At 38.7% G+C, this 25410-nt stretch overlaps 3 protein-coding genes across 4 annotated transcripts in view; 2 read left to right on the top strand and 1 right to left on the bottom strand.

Moving 5' to 3' along the window:
* The first annotated feature begins 4911 nt into the window (after positions 1–4911).
* Positions 4912–10119, top strand: ccnb1ip1 (cyclin B1 interacting protein 1). Its single transcript, XM_079842138.1, has 5 exons — positions 4912–4996; positions 5231–5534; positions 5639–5785; positions 9178–9334; positions 9524–10119. The coding sequence occupies exons 1-5, from the start codon at positions 4974–4976 to the stop codon at positions 9673–9675; spliced, it is 783 nt and encodes a 260-aa protein (XP_079698264.1). The 5' UTR covers positions 4912–4973; the 3' UTR covers positions 9676–10119.
* Positions 9886–24081, bottom strand: ttc5 (tetratricopeptide repeat domain 5). Its single transcript, XM_079842137.1, has 10 exons — positions 23980–24081; positions 23092–23224; positions 20378–20589; positions 17684–17837; positions 16245–16336; positions 16102–16158; positions 15850–15996; positions 15088–15302; positions 12786–12930; positions 9886–10317 (listed from the first exon to the last, which is right to left on the bottom strand). The coding sequence occupies exons 1-10, from the start codon at positions 24040–24042 to the stop codon at positions 10198–10200; spliced, it is 1338 nt and encodes a 445-aa protein (XP_079698263.1). The 5' UTR covers positions 24043–24081; the 3' UTR covers positions 9886–10197.
* Positions 24082–24418: 337 nt separating this feature from the next.
* The window catches only part of man2b2 (mannosidase, alpha, class 2B, member 2), a 39594-nt gene continuing 38602 nt past the window's right edge, over positions 24419–25410 (top strand). For both annotated transcript variants that reach the window (XM_079842104.1, XM_079842103.1), the window contains exons 1-2: positions 24419–24619; positions 24705–24851. In XM_079842104.1, coding sequence (XP_079698230.1) covers positions 24494–24619; positions 24705–24851 — 273 coding nt within the window. In that variant the 5' untranslated portion in view covers positions 24419–24493. The remainder of the gene's footprint in view (positions 24620–24704; positions 24852–25410) is intronic.

Raw genomic sequence — 25410 nt, 5'->3', positions numbered from 1 at the left:
CCAAAAAAATGTGTTTGCTCATGGAGTTTGGTAATTGGGTAATATATTTATGATAGGAGAACAGTAAGGCCTGTAGTTAGGGAGAACATATTAGGCTAAGGAAAATATAAATATATTTTCAGAATGATAGGCCTATTTTGTTTTTTCAAACCTGTGGGGTAAAACTTCCGCTCCATCACAATTACTGTAGGCTAGTTACCATTTTCTGAACATCCTTTGTTTTTCCATCATATGTAATTGAATAGGTAGTAAAATATTTGGACTTTAGGCTATTAAAATTTCAAGTTAGCAATAGCTATCTAGTTAGCAAGTTAGCATCAGCTAACAATATTTTTCAAATTGGTTGATTTTCAGCATGGTTCATGAATACATATTCATATGTATCTGCTGTTGTTTTAGCTTGTCTTTTTAATTTTAAGCTAAAACTGCATGGACACTGATTTTGGTGTAAATGTAAAAAGCAAACTGCTTTGTCAGAGTGGGGGCATTTTACCCCACCTGTGGTACAAATTACACACAGGTGGGGTAAAATGTACCCCCAGTGTACATTCTGTATGTACATTGCATATTGTATTTAAAAAACATAGTCCCTTATCATGAAACATGTTTCCTGTTTCTTTTAGAGCAAACCACCGCATTTTTTTGGTAAGTGCAACACACTTGACCAATGAACATCAATTCTTCTGCTTCCTCTGATTTACGTACACATTATTTATGACTGTTTTAGATCTGTTTGTCCAGAGGGGGGGGAATGCATATCCTTCTGGGACCTATAGATATTACGGTGGATTTCTCTGACACCATACATGTAACAGTTTTAGTCCGGATGTCCTGTAAAGAGCACATGCAGGGCTTTTCAGAGATACCAAATTTTTGGAGGTTTCACCAGGACAGCTTAAAAATAGCTGACATTAATTTATTGATCAAATTTAGCAATCTATGGAAATATGATCATATTTATAATATTTTGTAATTATCATTTAAATCTGACTAATTTTCAAATTGTTTGTCATAAATCAACATCATGGCATTGATTTCATACATGTCCACTATAGAGGACACCAGGGGCCTGTTTCAGAAAGGAGGTTCAACCAACTCTGAGTTTAAACCTGAACTCTGAGCTGACTTACTCTGAGATGGGAAACTCTGAGTTTTGGGTTTCAGAACAGCTGAATTGAGGTAGTTCAATCAACTCTGAGTAGACTGACTCTGAGTTAAGCTCATGCACTCCAACTATGAAAAGCCACGATCAATGGAGCTCCGAAATTACGATTCACCATGGCAACAGCACCCAACAAAAAGACGTTTGCAGCCGGGTCAATACACAAGTTTAATTCTTAATTATGTTAATTAAGTTTAATTTTCATGGTATCCAAAAGGCAAACAAAGAATGTGGCAGCAGCAAAAAAACAACAACAAAAAACCATAATTCAATCAGGAAAAGCTTTAAGCATAAAATGTTCATGGGTGTAGGTTTAATGATTTTACAAACATTTGACATATTAAATAAATATCATTCAGTGTCCAATGTGCAGCAGCTTTTCCCACATAGACCCTTTTCACAGACTGTGATGACGTGTTTTAATGGTCATCAATGTCGTAAATCCTGCAACGTTTTTTTTATTATTTTTTTTATGTATGTACATTTATAACACTAATACTTTTGTATTATATTACTTGTGCATCAAATTACAAAAATCAAGTTTCCGCTGCTGTGAGAGTGTTTCTAATACAGCGTCTATGGGAGTGATGGTGAAAATTAACATCTTTCTCTTTTCACTGCAGTTATCAATCTCACTTTAATTTTTCCATCTTTTTGAAAGTTGTGAAATCACTATTGTGGAGTTTTTCTTTTGCTATTTGAGCAAATGGAGACACAAAAAATATATATTTAATGTATTCTCTCATTCAACGCTATAAGAGTTAACCCAACTAAAACGACTTCAGCTTCGGAAACCCAGAAATGTGAAAAGGGTCTATGCTCTTTTCACATAATGAAATGTTCTCTAATCCCACCTGTTACATTTATTAATCAGGGGAATGACATTAACATTTGACTTCTACTCAGGCCAGCCAAACTCCAGCACCACTGAAAGATGAAGAGGAGATGGAGGAAGAATATTAACATCCAACAGGAAAAAGAATAAAGTATTTGTAGGAAATAAAGATGACTATAAAAAATGTAAATAAATGTATTTAACAGCTGTGGTGGTGGTTATGCCATATATCTCGTACTACCATCTGGCAGCATCCTTCCATTCCATACAATAATCCGTTTTCAGAAAGTGTGATGATGGGTATATGAGTGTTATAAATGCGTCCAACCACTGGAAATCCTAAAGGAAATTCTAATTATTAGGTTACTTCTAGAGGATTATCAAGTGAACGTCAAGATCCTGTATAAAAGGACATGCCATTTTTGTTAGTTTGACAGTGTCCTCATGATGAAATATGAGCAATGAATGTTCCTGCAAAGAATGCTTTTCTTACTTTGTATTTTTGTCAAGTAGCAGAAAATTTTATTTGTTTTAAGTAAACTTTGCTTACTTTAGATTTAGATTAAATTTATACTTTTTTTATATTTATACTTGAAATACGACCAAAATACTCCGTAATAAAAGCATTTGTGGCGTTTGAATGAATGAATAAAGTATTTAAACACTGCTGGTGCTTTAAAAAGGGGGAGGAGAACGAAAGAAACTCTGGGTTTACCAAAAAAAACCTGCTCCAGACCAGGTTAGGTTCACAGAGTAAGTTACCCTGGTAACTGACTCTGAGTATAAGTTACCTCTCTTTCAGAAACGGGCTTGGCTTACCCTGCTTTCTCGGGTTTGAAATATCTCCCATTCTGAAACAGAAAACCCAGAGTTTCCCTTATTTCAGGGTTAACATACTCAGAGTTTTCACTTAACCTCCTTTCTGAAACGGGCCCCAGGACTTAAATCATGTTTATCAGGCATTTTTGGGAGACAAGTGAATAGGGAAAAAATATATATTCCTATGAAATATTATATATTATTATTAAAATATTGCCAATTACACTTCTGTTTTCATTACATTTTGCCTGAAGAACTCATTAATATGCTAATTAGATACAGTGTATTGAATGAGAATAGCATGGCCATTTTACCCCCCATATATATTACATAAAGGAAAATGGTATATCATAGTGTTGTTGTCCTTGAGACCAGTCTTATGACCATTTTTGAAGGTCTTGGTCTTGTCATAACCACATTTGTACTCTGTCTTGTCTCAGTCTCAGACTTCGAGGACATCCCATTAAAACAGTATGGTAGCATAATTCGCCACCAGTATCATATTCATGTGATTTGAGGCTTTATTAACATCCATACCTACCCCTACCCTAAACCTACTCTTAAAACTATGTAAATATTTTAAAAATAAATATTAAATATTGAGCCCTGGTAGGACAATCTTAGGTGGGATGAAATGTCAGGACACCTGTGCATTGTCTGATTTATTTATTAACATCATTAATGTGAAAACTCACTGCTTCAGATGCAATCAGTAACTTATTTCTAAATTGATTTATTTATCGTCCCGGTTCAGTAATTAATGAGGGTTTGTGTTAAAAATGTCACCAAAATGAATACAAATGCTCGCAAAATTCAAGATATTGTTGCAAAAAAGTACTTGTATGAGATCTGGATTTTTATATTATAACGTGATATAATTAAGCAATATCACAAGAGCAAGAGACCTGTTTTCACAAATTTGAGCATAACTGCAAACAAGATATTGCTTTTAAACATTCAACACATTATTTATGCATTTGTAATTTACCAGATCAGACGCATCTTCTGTACCACCTACAGTGCAAAGATGAATTTTGTTGTTAATGATTTTATTTGATTGGCTTTATAGTTCTTATTTATAGCTCTATAGTGTCTTATTCTAATTATATTTATTGATTAAAAATAAGTAAATTCTCAGGTGGTAATGTGGATCGTTATGAATTTAAGGAGTGGTGGTCTGGTCTTGGTCTTGTCTTAATCTCACACACGTTAGTCTTGGTCCCGGATTAGGTCTTGACTATATCAATTCATTCAGATTTCTTTCATAACATAGCTGTGAATCATCTTCAAACAAAAGTTTTTTAAAAAATCCTGAAACCTAAAAATTGATTGGTGAATTAAAAACAAACCATGCCTATAAATGTCGTTTCATGTCTTATATACATCCTATACACTCTAAAAAAAAATGCTGGGTTAAAAACAACCCAAGTTGGGTTGAAAACGTTTAAACCCACAGCGATTGGGTTGTTTTAACCCAGTGGTTGGGTTAATTTTTGCCCAACATGCTGGGCAGTTTTATTTAACCCTACTTGTTTAAAAATTACTATATGGCTGGCTTAAAATGAACCAAAAAATAGGTTGAAAAAAAAAAAGGTAATTACTAGAGGCAACAATAATAATCAAAAGTGAACTTTTATTAATAAGCAATTTAATAAAGGTTTATTGTTTAATTATTAATCATTAAACTTATTAGTTAATTTATTAAACATATTAATAGATGTACATTTCCAACATACTTTGGGTTCATTTTAAGCAAGCAATACAGTCCTTTTTAAACAATAGTTGAGTTAAATAAAACTACCTAGTAGGTTGGTCAAACGTTTAACCCAACCACTGGGTTAAAACAACCCAATTGCTGGGTGTGTCCATTTTCAATCCAACTTGTTTTTAACAACTTATTTTTTTTACAGTCTATGGTTTTTAACCCAGATTTTGTGTGCATAGTGCATAGCATAAAATATTTTAAATACAAAAAATATTTTCCCATTTGTTTCTTATTGTTCTCTAAATAATGGAATGACATGAAAAAAAAATACTACATTCATTAAATAAATAAATAATTGGGGAAATATTTGCGTTTGCTGAGTCAGCAGCCAATCAGACGAGGCCAAACACGCCCGCCCCGCGCGACGATCTACCTGAGACTGACTGTAAACAATGAACACAGTAGCAAAACCTCGGTAACTATCATGAGCTACATATTTGTGAAGAGCGAAATACATTTCATAACAGCATTAGTTTGATTTAACGTTTTAGTTTCCGAATAGAGATGTGACAGGGGAATACTTTTCCCGCTCTTTGCCATTATCTAGTAATAGGTGTAATTGTTCGTTAGCTTAACCATCTCAAACATATACGTTACAACCGTTAGGCTAAGTTACATTTAACCGCTGCTGTCTGTTTTCTTCCACAAGAGCCGCCATGTCTTCATCTAAATACACCTTGCTGTGTAATATTCAAAAATGCCGGGCGAAGCTGAGCGGGTTCGCGTGGGTCACGGCCTGCTCTCATGTGTTCTGCGATCAACACGGGTCGGAAGTGTTCAGCCGCACACCGTCCGTCTGCCCCACATGCTCCACCATGCTTTCAGGCAAACTGGACGTGCTGCGGACAGAGCTGGAGCCATCAGAGCCATACAAGGCCATGGTTTTGGTCGGACAACAGCCTGAAACGATTTTGGAAATCAGCCATAATGCACTAGTCTTCTGGACCTACCAGGTTTGACGTCTGCGTGGTTGCAGTCCCACATACAGACTAACAGAGAAGAGGCTGGGGTTGCCGAAACACCCATCCTGCTCACTAGTGTTTGTGGTTGTTTTCAGGTAAACCAGGAGAGGTTGCTAATGGAGTACAACATGTCCAGGGCTGGGGGACAAGTGCTCCAGATGGAGAAGTTTATGACCCAGCAGAACCAGAGCAGAGAGCTGGAGCTAAATGCATTAAGAGGGGAGATCGTATCACTGAAAAAGGTCTCAAACATGAGCATCCCATCAAACCAATGCTGACACTCGCACACTGTTTATTTAGTACAGTACCAGTGAAAAGAACAATAGAAATGTTATCAAAACTATGAAATGATGAGAAGAAATTGCAGCCAAAAATGTTAACCATTATATATATATTTTTTTAAAGTGCAACTCGGTTTCATTAAATGAATGCATTAAATTGGTGAAAAGTGACAGTAAAGAGTTTAACATTGTTAAATTATTATATTTTAAATGAATGCTGTTCTTCAGATTTTTTTAATGAACAAAAAATGTCTGTTTCCACAAAAATATTAAGCAAATATAAATCATTGTTGATAATAAAATAACGTTTCTTAAGCAGCAAATCATCATATCTGAATGATTTCTGAAGGATCATGTGACACTGAAGACTGGAGGAATGATGCTGAAAATGCAGCTTTGCATCACATAAATTATATTTTAAAAAAGAAAAATGTTTTAATAGCTTCTTACAATATCACTTTATCAATATCACAATTTCCCAAAAAATTGCTTTGTGATTTTAGGCATTGAAGCAAGTACCTTTAGCTACGGTGGCCCAGAGCTGGCAAATTCAGAAAACATTTTCAACAGCGTCGATAAAACACATGCAGCAAATACTCGCAACGCAACCAAATACAGAAACATGCTGCAAAATCTCACACACTCGGTTTCAAAACCAGTACTGATTACCAGGGCCCCAAGGGGAGAGAGGGCTCTTGAAAAGTCTGGAATATATTTGAACATATAACATAGAGGCCCAGGTCTATGCATAGGGCCCAGGATCTTGTGCGATGCCCCTGTACACACACACACACACACACACACACACACACACACATATGATCAGGGTGTTAAAATAAACAAAAACCCTCACCTTTCAGGTCATCAACAACACCAGTGACGAGTAGACATTGAACAATAAGCGGTCCCAGCCAGGTTCGTCACTTGTTATGGCCTCCTCGAAACATTTCCATGCTATTTGCAGTGCGTTTCTGTATTTGGTTGCGTTGTGAACATTTGCATCCTGTGCGTTGTCGAACTGATTGAACTTGTTTTTTCTATTTGCATGCGTTTTCCTGCAGCTTTGAGCTCTCTCAGCCACCGTATTTAGCTCAAAGGGTAAAGGTTTAGGATCACAAGCAACATTCAGTGTCCAAAGTTACTGTATGACTGGTGTAGTGTTGTCACGATACTGGAATTTCCAACTTCGATACAATACCTAAAAAAGTATCGATTTTCGATACCACGGGGGAAAGAACGCTTATATACTGTCAAATAGATATTTTTAATATAATTTAGTTTTTTGTCCGTCTATTGAAAGTCTAGGCAATTAAAAATTTCTTCAGAAGAGATCACGTTATATGATAAAGCTTTTAAGCTTTTTCTCATGTATAATCGTTGATCAATTACCCTTACAATTATCTCACAAATATTTGCTAACTAATTGTGTAATTGCAATAGCTTACATACAGCACAAGGAAGCTTGATTTCAAATTGAATTTAAAAAGACGAGTAAACAGTAATAAAATAAGAACAAATAAACAAATTACAAACAATAGCACAAATAAATTAGACTGTAGGTCTAACAGTATTCAGGTAAGAAACTGAATTTAAAAACAAAAAGTAATCAAATTTAAAATAACATTGGATAATCTTCATTATAAAAAAATGAAATACAGATGAATCCATTAGAGTTACACAAGTTAATCAGTCAAGAGCAGCAAGTGATCATTTGTCTTCTTGAAGTTTGAATAATAAATAACTGCTTTCCCTTTAAGACCTGACGCACGCATGGATCCCAAACACTCCTGTTACACATTCTTCTGAAGTGGTTATGACTGTGTTTACGTTAATACTCACCAAGATGGGCATTGACCATTAATAAGCTGGAAAAAGGGGCTCATTTTTTTTTGTCAGAGGCGGCTTTATTACGGGATGTGTGTGTGCGCTTCAGATGCGAGCGCGAAATCTGCGGGAATGAGTATTAACGTCGAATCTAGCGCGAAATTCAGACCAGTCACACCAACACTAAGACGCTGTCCGTGTTCAGAGGGTTAACCGGACTGAATGAGAGGAGAGCGCGGCTGGTATCAATACTGTTGAAAATGAGTATCGTATCGTTTCAGATATTTCAGTATCGATACATATCGGAATATCTATATTTTTGACAACACTAGACTGGTACTGTATACAACGATGAGCCAAAACATGTCATGATGACCACCTGCCTAATTTGCTGTTGGTCTTTCGCGTGCTGCCAAAGCATTGACTCTACACGACCCCTTAGGTGTGCTGTGGTATCTGACACCAAGACGTTAGCAGCAGATCCTTCAAGAGCTGTAGGTTGCGAGGTGGAGCCGCCGTGGATTGAACTTGTTGGTCCAGCACATCCCACAGATGCTCGATTGGATTGAGATTTGGGGAATTTGGAGGCCGAGCAACACCATTAACTCTCCATGCTCCTCAAACTATTCCTGAACGAAATTTCAGATGCCATATTTATTTTTCTAGCTCAACTGTCTCAGAATTCAACGCACAGGGATATCGAAGGCAGCGAAGGTTACATCTATGCTGCCTTCATAAATCGATCAGATGAAGGTGTCTCTGGAGACAGGAAGTGAACATTGGATTCGAACGTGCTTTGATACCTTCCTACCTTAAAATGTGTCCTCCGAATTCAGTTTTCGGACGCAGATTTATTACAAGAACTGATTGTTTGCTTACCATCTAAATCTACTCAGACCTTAATTTGTGGCCTTGTTAAGACATGATCAACAATATCTGGTTCACCTGTGATGTTTTGGCTGTTTAGTGTATGGCCCTGTCCCAAATGGCACCCTAAACCCTTACGGTCTTCCTCTGAGTCCGGACTTTCATGACGTAATGCTGCTTTGACTGTTGGGATGAAGTCCGCTGCGTAACCCGCACCAGTGTGGGCTCAGCAGAAGTGCACATCAAGGGTGCATATCAACCTCAAAGGGGGCGCTCGCGGGCACCCCTCAGAGATCTTAAATGACAAATGGGACACCCTGCGGTCTCGTGGACTTAACGGACATGCGCACGCGGCAGCCATTGTAAGTTCACAAGACCGAAAGTGCACATGAAGTGTGCCATTTGGGACAGGGCTTATGTAGAACAGTGGTTTTCAAACCTGTCCTGGAGGCACCCCAACCCTGCACATTTTGTATGTCTCACTTATCAGACACACCAAATTTAGTTCTGGCAGTCTCTACTAATGAGATGATGAGTTGAAACAGGTGTGATAGATGAGGGAGACACACAAAATGTGCAGGTTTGCAAACCACTGCTGTAGAAGCATGAGAGGAATAGGTTGTGTTTACATCAATGTCATCTCCAACTTTTACACTCTCCAGGTGCTGGAGGAATACAAGCAGAAGTACAGTGAGGTTTTGGAGCGGCTGAATGAACGGAACAGGCAATATCAGAAGCTGCAGGGACTTCTCGACTCGCTCCGCATGCACACTCTGGGAATAGCAGAGAATGATCCCACGCCCAACACTTTCACTACAGGTTAGAGGGGGAGAAGTGACAGATAGCAACAAGTATATTAGCAATTGTCAACTTAAAAAAAAAAAAAAAAGTCTATTGCATTCACATCATGTAAAGAGTTCTTTATCGCACTGAGAGTTAAATTGTTCACATGTGATCAACTGGTGTAAAGCACCGTATACAAAACGTGTTTGCAATTGTTGTCATCAGGGTTGGTCAAACAACGCTCTCCTAGCAGTCCTTCATTCCTGGGACCACCAGGTGACAGGTTTTTCTCATTTGGACCAGACAATGGTAATACGTTCTTCCAGTTCAGCACACCCACCCGAGACAGAACCCACTCTTTCATCAAGAAAAACTGAGTTTGACATTTTTTTCCCCCATTTATGAATTCTGATTCCAGTTCTGACTGCCAAGTATGGCCGTTTCTGTTTAGTTTTTCATGTTCTTTCAAATATATTATTTATTGATAAAGCTGTTGCTCAGAGTTTGGAGAAGGTGTAAATACTCCAAACATGTTTCCACTAATGTAAATGACTTTAGCATCCAAGAATAACTCGATTAAAATATATGTGAAAACCCGCTATGTAAATTAGCTTTATTATCTGAAGGCTCTGCCACACTGATCAGAGTAAGACATAAGAACACTTCTGGGATTTTTCTTTTATTTTCACAACCCAAATATGAAACAGACCACGTCACAATCTTAACAATGATACCCATCAACAAACAAGAGGAAAATTAAAAAGGGAAATGATTTGAAAAATATGTACAAAGGGTTTTCCTGTCCTCGCAAACAGGAACAGAACAAAATATATACAAAAGGAAAAACACTACCCTCATTGCTCTCAAATGTCCTCACTGTACGTCCTTTCTCTGGGTTTTCATTCACTCTGTGGTTTGTAAGTAACAAAGGCTGCACTTTGGCTTTTCGTCACCTGTTTTTTCCCATTGACTATGAGGAGCAAGGGAGAGTCCACACGTATACTTCGGAAGTCATATGACTGTATAGGGAGAAGCAAACAAGAAACATATTACAAAGACATCAGTATTTATTACACCTATCATAATGCACAACCTAAGCACTTTACATTTACTATTATTGGGTTATCATCACATCTGAGGCCACCGATAATGGCTGCAAACTTGTATAACCCTCTGGTGTGCTTTTACGTTCTGGCATTTTAGAGTGTTTTACTTCATCAGAATGTTATGAAACTCTCATTGTGGTTACGATTTGAAAAGAAATGGTCCAAAAAAAAAGTCACACTTGTACTCATCATCAGAGTCAAAAATGACTGCACTGGAAATGAATGGGGAACTAATTTCATCTAGTGGAAACATTTGGTACTGCACCCAAACAAAATCTTCATAGATATCACACAACTTGTTTAGATGTATGACTTTTTTTTGCTGTTTTAGAGTAAAACAGGTTTTGGAAAGTATATATTTAATATAAAAAATTAAAAATGGTATTTTTGTGTATTTAACAGGAAACAAATGGATTATAACTACTGCATAAATATAATTTAGTACCATAAAATACCCTAAAAATATGAAATAATAAACATTATTGAACTAAAATATATAGTTCATACATTTAATTGAAAAAATGCCATTTTTGACCACCAGAGGGTTACATTAGCTAAATTTGATTTTTGATATTTTTTTATATTTGATATATATATATAAAAATACACTACCGTTCAAAAGTTTGGGGTTAGGACTTTTTTTTTTTTTTAAAGAAATTAATACTTTTATTTAGCAAGTACACATTAAATTGAGAAAAAAGTGACATTTAAGACATGTATAATGTGACCAAAGATTTCTATTTCAAATAAACTAACTTTGGAGTGATGTCCATCAGCACAGAATTGTGACGAATGTTGATCTAGAGTTTAGGTAGAACTCTCACTAATTCTGATATGACTGTAAAGACTCAGAGGTCACATTGCAAAACATCCGACCTGTGTCCGATTTAAGACCACATGGAAGTGGCCCAAATCAGAATCGAAAAGATCAGATTTCATGTGGTTTGTGCTGTTCACGTCTATTTGGGCCACTCTTGCCTGCAGAAGTCCCAAGAGCGATAACTATATAAGCATCCAAACCAACGCATATCGCTCTGTTTATTTCAAGTAGTGATCTGTCGTTCATTTTGAACGAATCTTTTAATATGACTCAAGAACAACGGGTTGTCTCTGAGAGCGATTCGTTCATTTTGTGTTGACTGTGCATGCGCAACATCCCATATGTTCTGTACAGGAAACAGAATTGATTAGTTCATCTCTCGAGTCTTCGTTCGTGTTGTTCGTTCAAGTCCCCATAGGCTGAATGCAGAAACAGAAAGGATTAGTTCATCTCTCGAGTCTTCGGTTCTTTTGTCACGTGACGTGACAGCCGTGTTGGATACAGAAATTGGTTAATTCACAACCTTCCTTCGTGTGTAGTTTTCTGTATGTTTGATTAGTTCAGTTTTTTAGCTTGTATAATAATTGATTTTCCTATGAAGCCTGGACACATTGGGTTGGTCAGAACGGATAGGCATAACAAATGTTTATTGCACATATCTTATGATGATTTTATAACAATAAATATATTACAACATGCAGTCAATAATACGACTGTAATGTTGTATGTGTTGCGAGACACAGAACCGGGAAGCGGTCACGTGACAAAGGAGCGAGACTCGGACCCGAAGACTCGAGAGATGAACTAATCTTTCCAGGGAACAGACGTGATTAAATGTGAAGTGACAAAAGAAAGAACGATTTGGATCGGGAGGTGAGGTGAACTAACAGACTGCATACATAGATATACTGCATACATTCTTTCTCAAAGTCATGGCTGCATTAGCTTATAGTTTATTTTTTATTCCAAAAGTATTAAATGTGTTGAAAAATGTAACATTGTAATTCGATTTTAAATGAACGAAATGACTCAAAAAAAGATTTGTTCATTTTGCTGAACGAGATTCAAAGATCCGAGTCAGTAAAATGATCCAAACTTCCCACTACTAATTCTAAGCGCAAGTTTTGTAGTCTGCCACTTTAAATACTCAAGCTCTTTAAAGCATGGTGGATTCTGATTGGCTGTCAATGTTTTAAACAATCATCAGCGGGGAAAAAACATTCTAAAAGTGATTTCAACGATAAGGAGAATGATATTGTTGGATAGTTATGGTGTGAACTCTGCTATTCTTTTCTATTTAGGACTATCTTTATCTCTTTAATTATCATCCTTGGTGTGAACAGGCCAATAGAATGATTTGTGAAGGATCATGTGACGGTGAAGACTGGAGTAATGACGCTGAAAATAATCAAATTATAAAGGAATTTAATTTTTTTTCACAGTATGATCGTTTTAATGATCATAAATTAATGCAGGCATGGCAATGTTTAACATTTTACAGACCTCAAACTTTGATCGGTAGTGTAAGTGGAAATAAAACTTTAAAGTTTGGTACACAAACCTTATCTTTATGTGTTACGCTGTGCCGTTTGACCTGTGGTTCAGGAATGACTACAGTATCTCCTATTAAAACACCCCAGCTGTCGGCTGTATTGTACACCATGACTAGGCAACAGGTCTCATCACTGTCCACCATGCCAAATGTGCTGCAAGACAACAACAGAAAACCATTTAAAAGTTAAACAATGTTGCTAAAAGCAAACATTTAAAGGTGCAGTAAACGATTTCTGAGAAGCGCTGTTTAAAGTGGATCGGACTGAGCAGCGCAACACACTTGTCAGCAGTAGGGGGCGTGTCCACTCATGATGGGGGAGGAAAGAGCGAGCCAATCAGCAGTAGGGGGTGTGTCCACTCATGATGGGGGAGGAGAGAGCGAGCCAATCAGCAGTAGGGGGCGTGTTCCCTCATGATGGGGGAGGAGAGAGCGAGCCAATCAGCAGTAGGGGGCGTGTCCACTCATGATGGGGGAGGAGAGAGTGAGCCAATCAGCAGTAGGGGGTGTGTCCACTCATGATGGGCGGAGGAGAGAGCGAGCCAATCAGCAGTAGGGGGCGTGTTCCCTCATGATGGGGGAGGAGAGAGCGAGCCAATCAGCAGTAGGGGGCGTGTCCACTCATGATGGGGGAGGAGAGAGTGAGCCAATCAGCAGTAGGGGGCGTGTCCACTCATGATGGGGGAGGAGAGAGCGAGCCAATCAGCAGTAGGGGGCGTGTCCACTCATGATGGGGGAGGAGAGAGCGAGCCAATCAGCAGTAGGGGGCGTGTCCACTCATGATGGGGGAGGAGAGAGCGAGCCAATCAGCAGTAGGGGGCGTGTCCACTCATGATGGGGGAGGAGAGAGCGAGCCAATCAGCAGTAGGGGGCGTGTCCACTCATGATGGGGGAGGAGAGAGTGAGTCAATCAGCAGTAGGGGGTGTGTCCACTCATGATGGGGGAGGAGAGAGCGAGCCAATCAGCAGTAGGGGGCGTGTCCACTCATGATGGGGGAGGAGAGAGTGAGCCAATCAGCAGTAGGGGGCGTGTCCACTCATGATGGGGGAGAAGAGAGCGAGTCAATCAGCAGTAGGGGGTGTGTCCACTCATGATGGGGGAGGAGAGTGAGCCAATCAGCAGTAGGGGGCGTGTCCACTCATGATGGGGGAGAAGAGAGCGAGTCAATCAGCAGTAGGGGGTGTGTCCACTCATGATGGGGGAGGAGAGAGTGAGCCAATCAGCAGTAGGGGGTGTGTCCACTCATGATGGGGGAGGAGAGAGCGAGCCAATCAGCAGTAGGGGGTGTGTCCACTCATGATGGGGGAGGAGAGAGCGAGCCAATCAGCAGTAGGGGGCGTGTCCACTCATGATGGGGGAGGAGAGAGCGAGTCAATCAGCAGTAGGGGGTGTGTCCACTCATGATGGGGGAGGAGAGAGTGAGCCAATCAGCAGTAGGGGGTGTGTCCACTCATGATGGGGGAGGAGAGAGCGAGCCAATCAGCAGTAGGGGGTGTGTCCACTCATGATGGGGGAGGAGAGCGAGCCAATCAGCAGTAGGGGGCGTGTCCACTCATGATGGGGGAGGAGAGAGCCAATCAGCAGTAGGGGGCGTGTCCACTCATGATGGGGGAGGAGAGTGAGCCAATCAGCAGTAGGGGGCGTGTCCACTCATGATGGAGGAGGACAGAGAGTGAGCCAATCAGCAGTAGGGGGCGTGTCCACTCATGATGGGGGAGGAGAGTGAGCCAATCAGCAGTAGGGGGCGTGTCCACTCATGATGGAGGAGGACAGAGAGTGAGCAAGTGGGAGATTTGAAGAAAGACTAGAAAGAGAGATGGCTGAGAGACATTACAAAAGAGAAAAGCTCAGAGGAATATCACTGGGAAAAGAAGAGCTATGATCAGGCAAGAGCTTTAGGACCCGCGTTAATATTAGAAAAGCTTTCCAGTTCTGGAGAGACTGAAGCGGGAAGGGCTTTTTTGAAAAAACAAAACAAAAGAGTAACAGGACAGATCTGAGTGTCATTTTGTCTGGAGCTGCTGGCAACTAAGAACCAACTCTTGCTTGTATTTAGTGTAGTGTATGTTCAAGGTTTGTTTTTCTTGTCATTCATTCGTCATCTTTATTATTTTGCTTCAGCTATGATAAAGAGACATCCACTCCTGCATTTCGGGGGCGGAGCAATGAAGGAAGGAGTGTGTTTGGGTTGATTTCAAATATCAACAGTGTTTCTCAGAAATTGCTTACTGCACCTTTAACTCTCATCGATGTATTGCATACATATTGAGAAAAGTATATTAAATATTCAGCAGAGGCATTTAAACTCACAAGGCCATACGGCCCTCTGAGGCCAGGCTGAAGACAACTTTTCCCAGTGCTGCCACCCCACCGTTGTGGCCGTGAGTGAGGGCGGATAAGCTGCGGGGTTCGAGGCTTCCCACACGGCCTGAGGGAGACCGGAACTGAGGGGAAGAGCACGGGCCCAAGGCCGAGGTACTGAGGGACGAGAGCATGTTACGAAGACGCCGCGCTTTTACTTTTCCCTGAAACACAGAGAGAGTGTGGCATTATAGTGATGCCTTGTGGAAGTCCGTTTGACTGTACTCCACTGCCATCTGCTGGAAACAACCCAAAATAACAACCTTTTTGATTAGTTATGGCATCATTTTTTTTTTCTTTTTTACAGTTGGAAAGATTTGATGCTCAAAGTAAAGATACAGTGTCAATTTAATGAACTTTTGTAAACCCAGCAATTTAATTCACAAAGCATCCAAACTGCAACTCATGTAAATAATATGATTTACACACTAAATTCAACAGTTACTCCAGTACAACACACAGATTTTGAAGCGCTCATGACAGACATCACTACCTGTACCTGAACGCTATTGGCTGCCACCTGCCGTTTTTCACTTGACATTTGCATCAAGTTGAGCCTTTCTGAACTTTCCGAAGTTCTTGGACGCTCTCAACACTTTCTCTGATCCGTCATCAATAGCTCAGCTCCCATAGGAATGAATTGAAAATACCCGCTCTACGTCAGTGTAAATGAACCATAAATGCTGCAATGTCGCAGCCAGTTTCTCTCACCTTATTCTCTAATAACATTGTAATCTGGTCTAGGTACTTCAGCAGCTGTTTTTCCCTCTCCTGAGTTTCGTCCCAGCCAGGGTCCAGAGCTGCAGCACGGCTGTATCCATCCAGAGCCGAACTGTACATCTCCTCATACTGGAACAACTGGTGACAGAAAGGATATGTTGGTTTCTTAGGCTTGACTGGTACCTAAAATCAGGGTTTTGTCTGGTACCCATCCGTCAAGAGGTTGAATGAGAAAGCGGTTACCGTAGCTCTGTTGAAGTGGAGGTCAGGATTCATAGAGGATGCTTTGTCGATTTTCTCCTGTAAATATGGACGGATAAAATCAAAAAGGCAAGATGATGTCAACCACCATATTAATGATTAGGTGATACATGAGAGATACTCACAGCCTGTGCATAGGCACCGAGGGCCTGTTGAGAGAGCTGTGGGTTCTGTCCACTGGTGAAAAACATGGAGATGTATGCGTTCCCTAAAATATCTGTTGGGTCAAAGCAAAACAATAAAAGATTAACATTTTTCTCATTATACCAACATTATTATCAGTCAATGCACAGACAATACAACATTAGCCTACATCCCAAAATGGCAAGAGAAATGAATTATGAAATGTTTATTCGTGGTGGGTGCCAATAAAAGCAAGTATGGGGCGGCACGCCATTTTGCAGCCAGGCCCTTTTCCTATTCCTTTATTTTATTCTGATTTTTTAAGTGCTGGAATCTCAATTAAGATAGCAGAATATCCTGTGAAATCATTTTTTTTTTTCAGGAGAGCCACACTGATAGATCAAAATCAATAGGAGAGCCACTTTTACCGCAAAGTCTTTTAAAGTTACATCTTATCAGTCTGTCATCCCTGAACATACAATATGCAAAGCAATAAATACAAAAGGTAGATAGATAGTGGGTAGGCATAATATATTTTTAATGTAAACTTTCTTTTAGTGCTGTTTTAAAATAGATTATTCACACATTTTTCTGTTTAAAACACATTTTTTATATATTTCATAATGTAATAATTTCACAGTAAATCACCAAATTAGACAGTATATTTAAAATATTTGTTCAATGGCATCTTTGAATCTATGAATGAAGGCCAGTATCACTGATACTAATACTGAAATAGACCCTCCCCCATTTTAAACATTAATTATAGCCATTCAACATTACAGTGTAATCGAAGGCTTTTTAACATTTATTAGGCTGCAAACTTCATTAGTAGTTAGTGCTGCTGTGACTTAAGGATCTGCCGCAGCCGAACATAACGCGGATCTGGCGTCCTGTCACACGCGTCCCATTTCCTCACAACTCTAAGTTCATTTAAGACGTTATTTAGCTCATTTAAAACTGTTCTTCTGAGGATACTCGACAAAACGAACATTTAGGCATAATTCTGTGTGTTATAGTTTGTTCAAGACGAAAGAGAACTGGATTCTGGCGCGCTGTCAAATTGTGATGAATACAAATTGTGTTATAGATATGCATTTCATGAGAACGTGTTGATCTATAATTCGCCGTTAAAAGCTGGAAAAACTGACAACTCCGTAGTGAGTCATGGGCGTAAGGGCAGAGCAAGTTTAAATATCCCTTCTAGTCTGTATTTCCATCTTGTAAAGCCACTGTTTTGGGGTATTTTTTAATATAAATTATTTGTAATACAGCAGACTATTTGAGTTTTTAATGGGTTATGTTATAGCCCTGCTTGTTTCTGTGAAATATATGTATTGACTGCATGATAATTTCTCGTATTATGTACTGCCATGCGAGCTGCAGATTAAGCTGGTGCAATGAGTAACACTGCTCTACATGATCAGAGTAATTCACTCACACCACGAAGTCCCATCAGTGACGTCGAGTTGCACAGCCTGCTTGGCCAGCTCCACACTCTCCACAATGCGCTTGCTCTGCTCCTGTGCGCCCCCTTCTGGTGGCAGCTGTCGCAGCACCATAGACAGGCTTCTCAGAGACACTTTGTTCTTACTCTAAATGAAGAAACACAGGGTTAATCTGTGCGCTTCATGAGCAGCACCATATCAAAAGAGGCAGATATCATAAAAGACATTGGGGCTCATTCACTAATAATTGCATGGATTACTTCATATTTATACGCACAGGTGACCTTGACGCGGAAAATTAACCCTAATTCACAACACGTGCGTTCTTAAAGGTCCCGTTTTTCCTGATTTTTTGAAGCTTTGATTGTGTTTACAGTGTGCAATATAACATGTCTTTATGTTTCGCGTGTAAAAAAACTGTATTTTTCACACAATGTACTTATCTGTATACCGCTGTTTTCACTGTCCTAAAAAACGGCTCAAAGATTTCCTTATGCTATGAAGTCCCTCCTTCAGAAATACGTAACGAGTTCTGATTGTGCCAGCGGTTCCCGTGTTGTGATTCGACAGCAGCTTAGCGCACGTTGCCCGGGAAGGTCACGCCTCTTACCATAACGGGGAGATGAACGCGCTCAAAGTACAGCGTCCCTGAAGGCCAAACAAAGGTGATTTGACTCCGGGATGAAAATAACAGCGTCTCGACGACATGGCGACAAACGCAACCGAACGCAACACTTCCTCTTCTCCACGTGGGAGAGCAACAAGACCACGCCCCCTTTTTTGCGTATTCTTGTGGGCGGAGGTTAGTCGACAAACTGTTCTACTGACGTCATTAAAGCAGGAAATACCAGGATGTAGTCCAAACCGGCCGTTCGCTGTAGGCTTTGAAAGGGAACTTCTGTTAAATAAAATATTTCGCTTGGCATTGAACTTTGAGCTTTATAATTTTACAGGTATTATTTATGCTCTAACAGCAACATTACACACTAACTAAAGTTTGAAAAATGGGATCACGAAGAACAGGACCTTTAACATTGCGATGGTCTTTTCTTCCCTATTGTGATGTAAATCCTAGTGAAATGGCTTCTCGAACAAGACCAACAAAAACGTAGGAAGGGACTTGATTGTGTATATCGGGATTTGATTGGACAGTTGTGGTTTGCTATTGGTCGATCTCATGTGAGTGAAAGGTGGTCCCGCCCTCACGCCACGTAAACATCATCAGAAAAGAGATGTCGATGCAAGAGGGAGGGGAAGGTATTTTGATTAAAGATTACAAGAGCATGTGAATTAAATAAAATACAGTAATAAATTGGAGTATTCTAAATGAGCAACCGCATACCCAAGGTTAGTCATTTGCATAAAATACGCCTAAACCATCTCCATATTAAAGGCTTTTGGAATATTTTTTACACCCTTTCGTCTCTCTCAGCAAAGTAAGCAAACAAAAAAATGATGCTCTCTAAAGATGCCTGAGAGCAATGCCAAGTGTGCCATCCTCAAAACCAGTTTAAACACAATAAACACCTTTTGTACTCACATTAGCCAGCTGTATATATGCAGACCAGTGCTGTTATATCCACTTTTGCACCGCAGAAGTAAACTATTTTATGTGAATGTGCAAGGCTTACGTTTCATTAGCCGTTATAGGTAAATAGCTAGAAGTATAACAATATGCGATAAATGGTAAAGCTATTTGCGCAACAAAACTGTGTGTTTATGATTACAATAATAGGTTGACAGGGTATTTAAGTACAGCGTAATGAACAACATACATACTTTAGGGTTAGGTTAGGATGTAATAATTTACTGTTATTACTATGGTAAGTACATGTAACAAGGACACTAAAATAAAGTGTTACCCAATAATATGATAACAAATACCAGCTTGCACAGCTTAAAAAAACTGGAAGCAGATGACACTGAAACCTTGCACAGTCAAGTTACAAATGGCAGCACCAGCTTGCAGCTCAAGCTATAATGCAGCTTTTCTTCCTTTTTCACTATGTATATATATATATAAATATATATATATATATATATATATATATTTAAAAAGTAATTTATGTATAAAATTTTATCTAACACAATTTTAAGGCCATCCTGAGTATGTGATATATGCATACATGTGGCTTCAGTTGTTCCTTCATTTTAGTAAAGAAGTTTTTAGTGAGTGATTTCTTTAGTGAAAATGTGTTGACATAATTCTAAAGTTTAAATAAAATCTTATTTAAATAAACTTCACAAGTTTATAGAGTGTTTATAATAAACTTGCATAAGTGAGCATAAAAATCTAGTCAAGTATCTTCCTCTTACCTTACCTCACACTAATATTAAAATTGGTTATATTTATTAACTTAATACATTTTTTTTGTTCGCCGGATACCATCCGTATTGAAATTAGATGAAAGTATGCGAAGATTGGTGTGCAAACGGTAGCTCGGTAGGTCAATAAAACACACGAGGAGAAGCGTTAGGATAATACATCAGCAATCACAGACATTTGCATCCGGAAAAACAGTAGGTCAATTTCCCTGTGGTTGTGTGAGAAAAACACAGACGGGATTAAAATCACAAAGTACGCCTGCGAAACACAAATTTCTCGAACGTCCTCCGGGGAAACTAATCCTGTCCGAACAGGGCTTTACTGAAAGAGACCCATTGTTTTTCGCTATAGTAAGACTCACCTGCTGCAGTGCACCTGTGAAGCAGGTCTTGGCCGCCGTCAGGTCTCTTTTTTTCCAGTACTGCTCTCCCAGTGTGTTCCAACCCTCAACCAAACCCGGCTCCAGTTTAACAGCCCGGGACAGACACTCCTCTGCAGCCTGACTGAATCCCGAAGAGACATTCAGACACCGACCCCGCAGCAGCAGGAACTGAGCGCTGTGTTTGTACACGTCTGTTGAAAGAGAGGGCAGGGCATAATAATGATAAATATATAATAAAAATAAAAAAATACATTTTTGCTTACCCCAGTGACAATACGAGTTAATAATGAAGGATTTTGCAATATTTTTTAGCAACATTTTTTGTTGCTAAACTGTCAGAATATATTCAATTAACCCCTAACCCTTCATTACAAGAAGAAATTGTAGGAAAAAGAAAAAAAATGGGATGGTAATTGTTTCTCATGTGGACGTCTGTAAGAATGGCATGACCCCTCAGTGATAAAACCAGAATCCAGTTCTCTTTCGCTCTTGAACAAACTATAACATACTGAATTATGACAAAATGTTCGTTATGTCAAGTATATCTCAGAAGAACAGTTTTAAATGAGCTTAATAACATCTTAAGTAATAAATGCATTCAGATGGTGATTTATTCACAGTGGAGGAGCGAGTTCTGTGATCCTACAAACCCGGGAATGTGCAGCACACGTGGTCAGTCACATGATTGTCTGCTGTAAATAAAATCATGTCATATGCTTGGAATAAAAAGAATAAATTCATATTTCATTTAGTAATAGGAAGATAGACACGCTATATTTGAAAGTATTTTCCGTCTTGGAAACTCATCTCAAAACGATGGATGCCATTTTTAAATATGGAAATTTGTGGAAATAAGTTAAAGGCACAATATGTAAGATTTCTAGATTAAAATACCACCAAAAACCACTTGAACAATGTTAAATATTTTGTTGACTTGAGTACTTGCATTATCCCAAAGGTTTCCAAGAATGTTTAAATCAGGACACGAACTGTGCCCATGTGTCCCCTATCAGTGACATCATACCCACGTTACCCTTGATTTCCGGTTTTATTTTGTAACAACCCTGGAAACACCAAAGACTCTTTAATATATTATGTGTTTTATTAGACCGGTGATCAACTGTTTGGATACATTCATCGACAGAAAACGAATCATTGTTATATCACTCAACACAGTTGTTTAAATGTTGTTTTCTTGATTTACAGCGAGTACCATGTTTTATCATGCCTAATATCGATCTAACTCACTGCAGTGTGAACAAGTGTCTCATGGCAGCTGAGCGAACGCACAGAGATTATAACATAACTTTCAACACACTCAAATGTATCTAATATGATAAACAGTAGGGCTGCACGATTTGGGGAAAATATCTAATTGCGATTATTCTGGTTAAAATTGCGATTATTATTATTTTTACAAATGAAAAGTGTGTGTATATAACATTTTGTGTTTATATATTAATATGGCTAATAATAATTATGATTTATTATTGCTTAATAAAAATAAGAAATATTACTATTACAATAACATTTTAATTTTTTAAATTTTTAAATAGCATTTAAGAATAAATATAACAGTATAATAATAATTATATTTTACTAAAAAACTTATTTTACAAAAAAATTATGGCTTACCTGTTAATATGCAGACTATGACTAAAAATAATTTGAAAGGTCTAAGGATTTATTGTGAAAAAATATATTATAAAAATCTATGCTTTATATCTGTGATATCAATTTCTTAAAGTCTATGTCTTTAATATGAAATATGAGCCTCTAATGCATCCACTGTGGGGATTAAAACTCCTGTACATTGAAGAAAAACGTATGGATTGTCAAACTTTTGGGTAGAAAATAAGAAGAAATACTTCTAAATAAATGTATAATTCATACTGGAAGCCAGAGGGCGCCCTCGAGCAGAATCTCCACATTTGCTTCAGAGGAAGTAATGGTTCCTTTTCAGGAAATCCCTTCCCTATGGAAAATCCCTAATGTGAAGCTCCTGCTGTAGGCTGAATAAAACGAAGATAGAAACGCTTTACGCTTTTTTAAAACATGAAGATAATACTTCTGCCACAAGATATGGTTAAACTTAAACTTTATTTATTAAAAAAAAAAAAAAAGACAGATTGTTTCGCTAGATAAGACCCTTATTGATCGTCTGGTACCGTTTGATGTGGTTTAAAGCCCTTTTGAAGCTGTACTGAAGCTCTCATTTGGACCTTGAACCGTTTGGGGTCTATTGATTTCTATTATATGGAGAAATATCCTGAAATGTTTTCATCAAAAATCTTAATTTCTTTTTGACTGAAGACAGAAAGACATGGATATCTTGGATGACAAGGGGGTGAGTAAATTATAAGCAAAAGTTTATTTGAAAGTGAAGTAATCCTTTAATGTATGGTGCTTGGCAGGGGTCAAAACAGGAGATTTAAACAGTGAATTTTTAATTGATCTCTTCTTGTTAACTCAGAGATGTGGATTCGGACAGCAATTCAATTACTGCACGGCCTTGGTGTTTGGCCAAGGTTATTCAGCCAGGGATTTTTACACGAGTGGTGGGAGAAAAACACTGACATTCTGGATTCCAGCGGCAATAAAATCACTGACTAGCCTCTGTAAATGTTGAAGATACCTTACAACCACATGAGAAACAATTACCGTCTGAATAGGACTAAAGACGTGATGCCCACCTTCCTTTTCCTCCAGCCTCTCAAGTGTCTTTGCCATCTCTTGAGCAACATCATTCTGTTTCCTACCAGCATCTTCAACACTGTGCGTCTCAAAGTAACGGTCCCTAAAGGAGTACAGATCATCCACCAGCTCCTGTGAGAAAGAGAAACGTGCTATTATTAAACAACTGCACATTCCTCAAGAACACATTTCATGCATTAAAGGAAAAGTTCAGCCCAAAATAAATTCTGTCATCGTTTAGTGTCCCTGTGAAAGACTAAAGCAGATCTCTGTGACAGAATGACAGCCCCGGTCACCACAGTTTTTGCATTGCATCCGTTTTCAATTAAATGAAAGCTATTGTCAGAAAATCTCCTTTTGCATTCACAGAAAAAAGATTGTAATTATTTGCTACTTCCCATTATAAAAATTAATACTGAACATACAGCTTCTATCAACATACATTAACTGCAGTTATGAGACACTCGTTTGTATGTTTGCCATACAGTATTTTTCATTTAAAAATCTTAATAAAAGAGAAATGTTATAAATACAATGACAAAACGATTAGGAAAATGAGCTTAAAATGAGCTCAAATGAATTTATTGAGGTTTTACAGTATTACAATAAGTGTCTCCTTGCAGAGAGAGGTGGTGAATGATGGGTAAAACAAGCATTACACGGCATGATGGATAACACGTCCGTCTACAGTCTACACTACAGAGTTTAATCGTAAAGACGCAGATGCTGCTCGTTCTCTGTTGTTTTAATGCAGTGTATCAGTTGTTATAGTGACAGGCGGTTCAGCAGCAGCCATGTGTACATTATACATAATCATCTAAACGCGGTGATGCCCATTTATTTGAGCTCACGAAATGAGAAAAGGAGATGAAATTGTCCATTCAAACCTTTAACACTTGCAAATCATCTTTGTCTGATGTTTTCTCCCCATCATTGTCAACCTCGGCCATCTTTACTTAGCATGTAAAGCAGGGCGCGAGCAAGAGTGATAAACACAGACGGGCGAGTACGGGCGCCCCCTACGGGTCAGGAGACGGCATATTATTCAGAGTTTGACCAAAAAGAAAGTGTAATAATCTATATTTACAAATATTTTATCAATTTCGAGCATTATTTATACACTAAAGTATTTTAGGTTTGTATTAAATACTTTATAAATAAGATTAATACATTATTTACAAACAAACGAACACAAAAAAATAAATAAATGTACATATTTTTACATAACTACAGATGAACAAATAAATACTTTTTTTGTGGAATGACTGGTGAAGCTCCAATCCAAGCACCGCGAATGTAATGGGAAGTAAAAGTGCGCATGCGCATGTGATAACAGGCAGTCATGAGACTCTCTGGAAACACAGGTTATGATGTTCCGATGATCCTGTAGTGGCGTTGATCATGTTTTTGTCTTTCTTTCTCGGTTTACTGCTCATGACAGTCTCTGAAAACGATGCGGTTGAGAAGATTCAGGCTTTCGTCGTTCCTCACAGTCACATGGATGTTGGCTGGGTGTACACCGTCCAGGTAAAACGCAGGTTTTGGATGAATGCTCTGCTCTCTCTGTGTATAAGTGGAGCGATATCCGTGTTATCAAACTCTTCTGTGGCAGGAGAGCATGCACGCGTATGCCAGCAGTGTGTACAGCGGTGTAGTGGAAGAGCTGGCGAGGGTCAAAAGCCGAAAATTCATCGCAGTTGAGCAGGAGTTTTTCAGACTCTGGTGGGGGAATGTGGCATCAGATTGGCACAAGAAACAGGTAAGGACTAATAAAAATAATAATAATAATAATTGTATTACATAATGTAGGTAAATCAGTTTACCTTAAAGGATCTGTATGTAAGAAATGTATTTTAATTAATCATAAAATGGCCCTGATATGTCACTAGACATTAAGAAATCATGTTAATTTCAAATACTTATATCACTGACAACAGTTGTCCGGCCAGGATATTGTCATTTAAAAAGTGAAGTTGCAGCCCTCAACTGATGTTGATGTTGACATGTTGTGTTTTGGCCTGAAGCGCCACCCTCCACCTGTCTACCAATCACAAACTCAGTAGTGTTTCGGCATCCGGGTTGCCAGCTCTGCTCTAGTTACCACAGTTGCAGCTACAAACTTTTTGGATAAAAAATGTCTAAGGAGGGGGAGAGGGGATACACCGCTCTACAGTAATTTGAAAGTGATTGCAGTACCAGTTTTGGCCACATTCCTACATACAGTTCCTTTAAAACTCAAGGCAGAAGTTTTGAAACTGGGGTCCAGGGACCCTCAGGGGGCACAAGGGAGCAATCCATAGTTTTCAGTCACGTGACTG

This window comes from Gobio gobio, assembly GCF_949357685.1.
Source record: "Gobio gobio genome assembly, chromosome: 2".
Taxonomy (NCBI): Eukaryota; Metazoa; Chordata; class Actinopteri; order Cypriniformes; family Gobionidae; genus Gobio; species Gobio gobio.
This window is presented reverse-complemented; position numbering and strand designations above follow the sequence as displayed.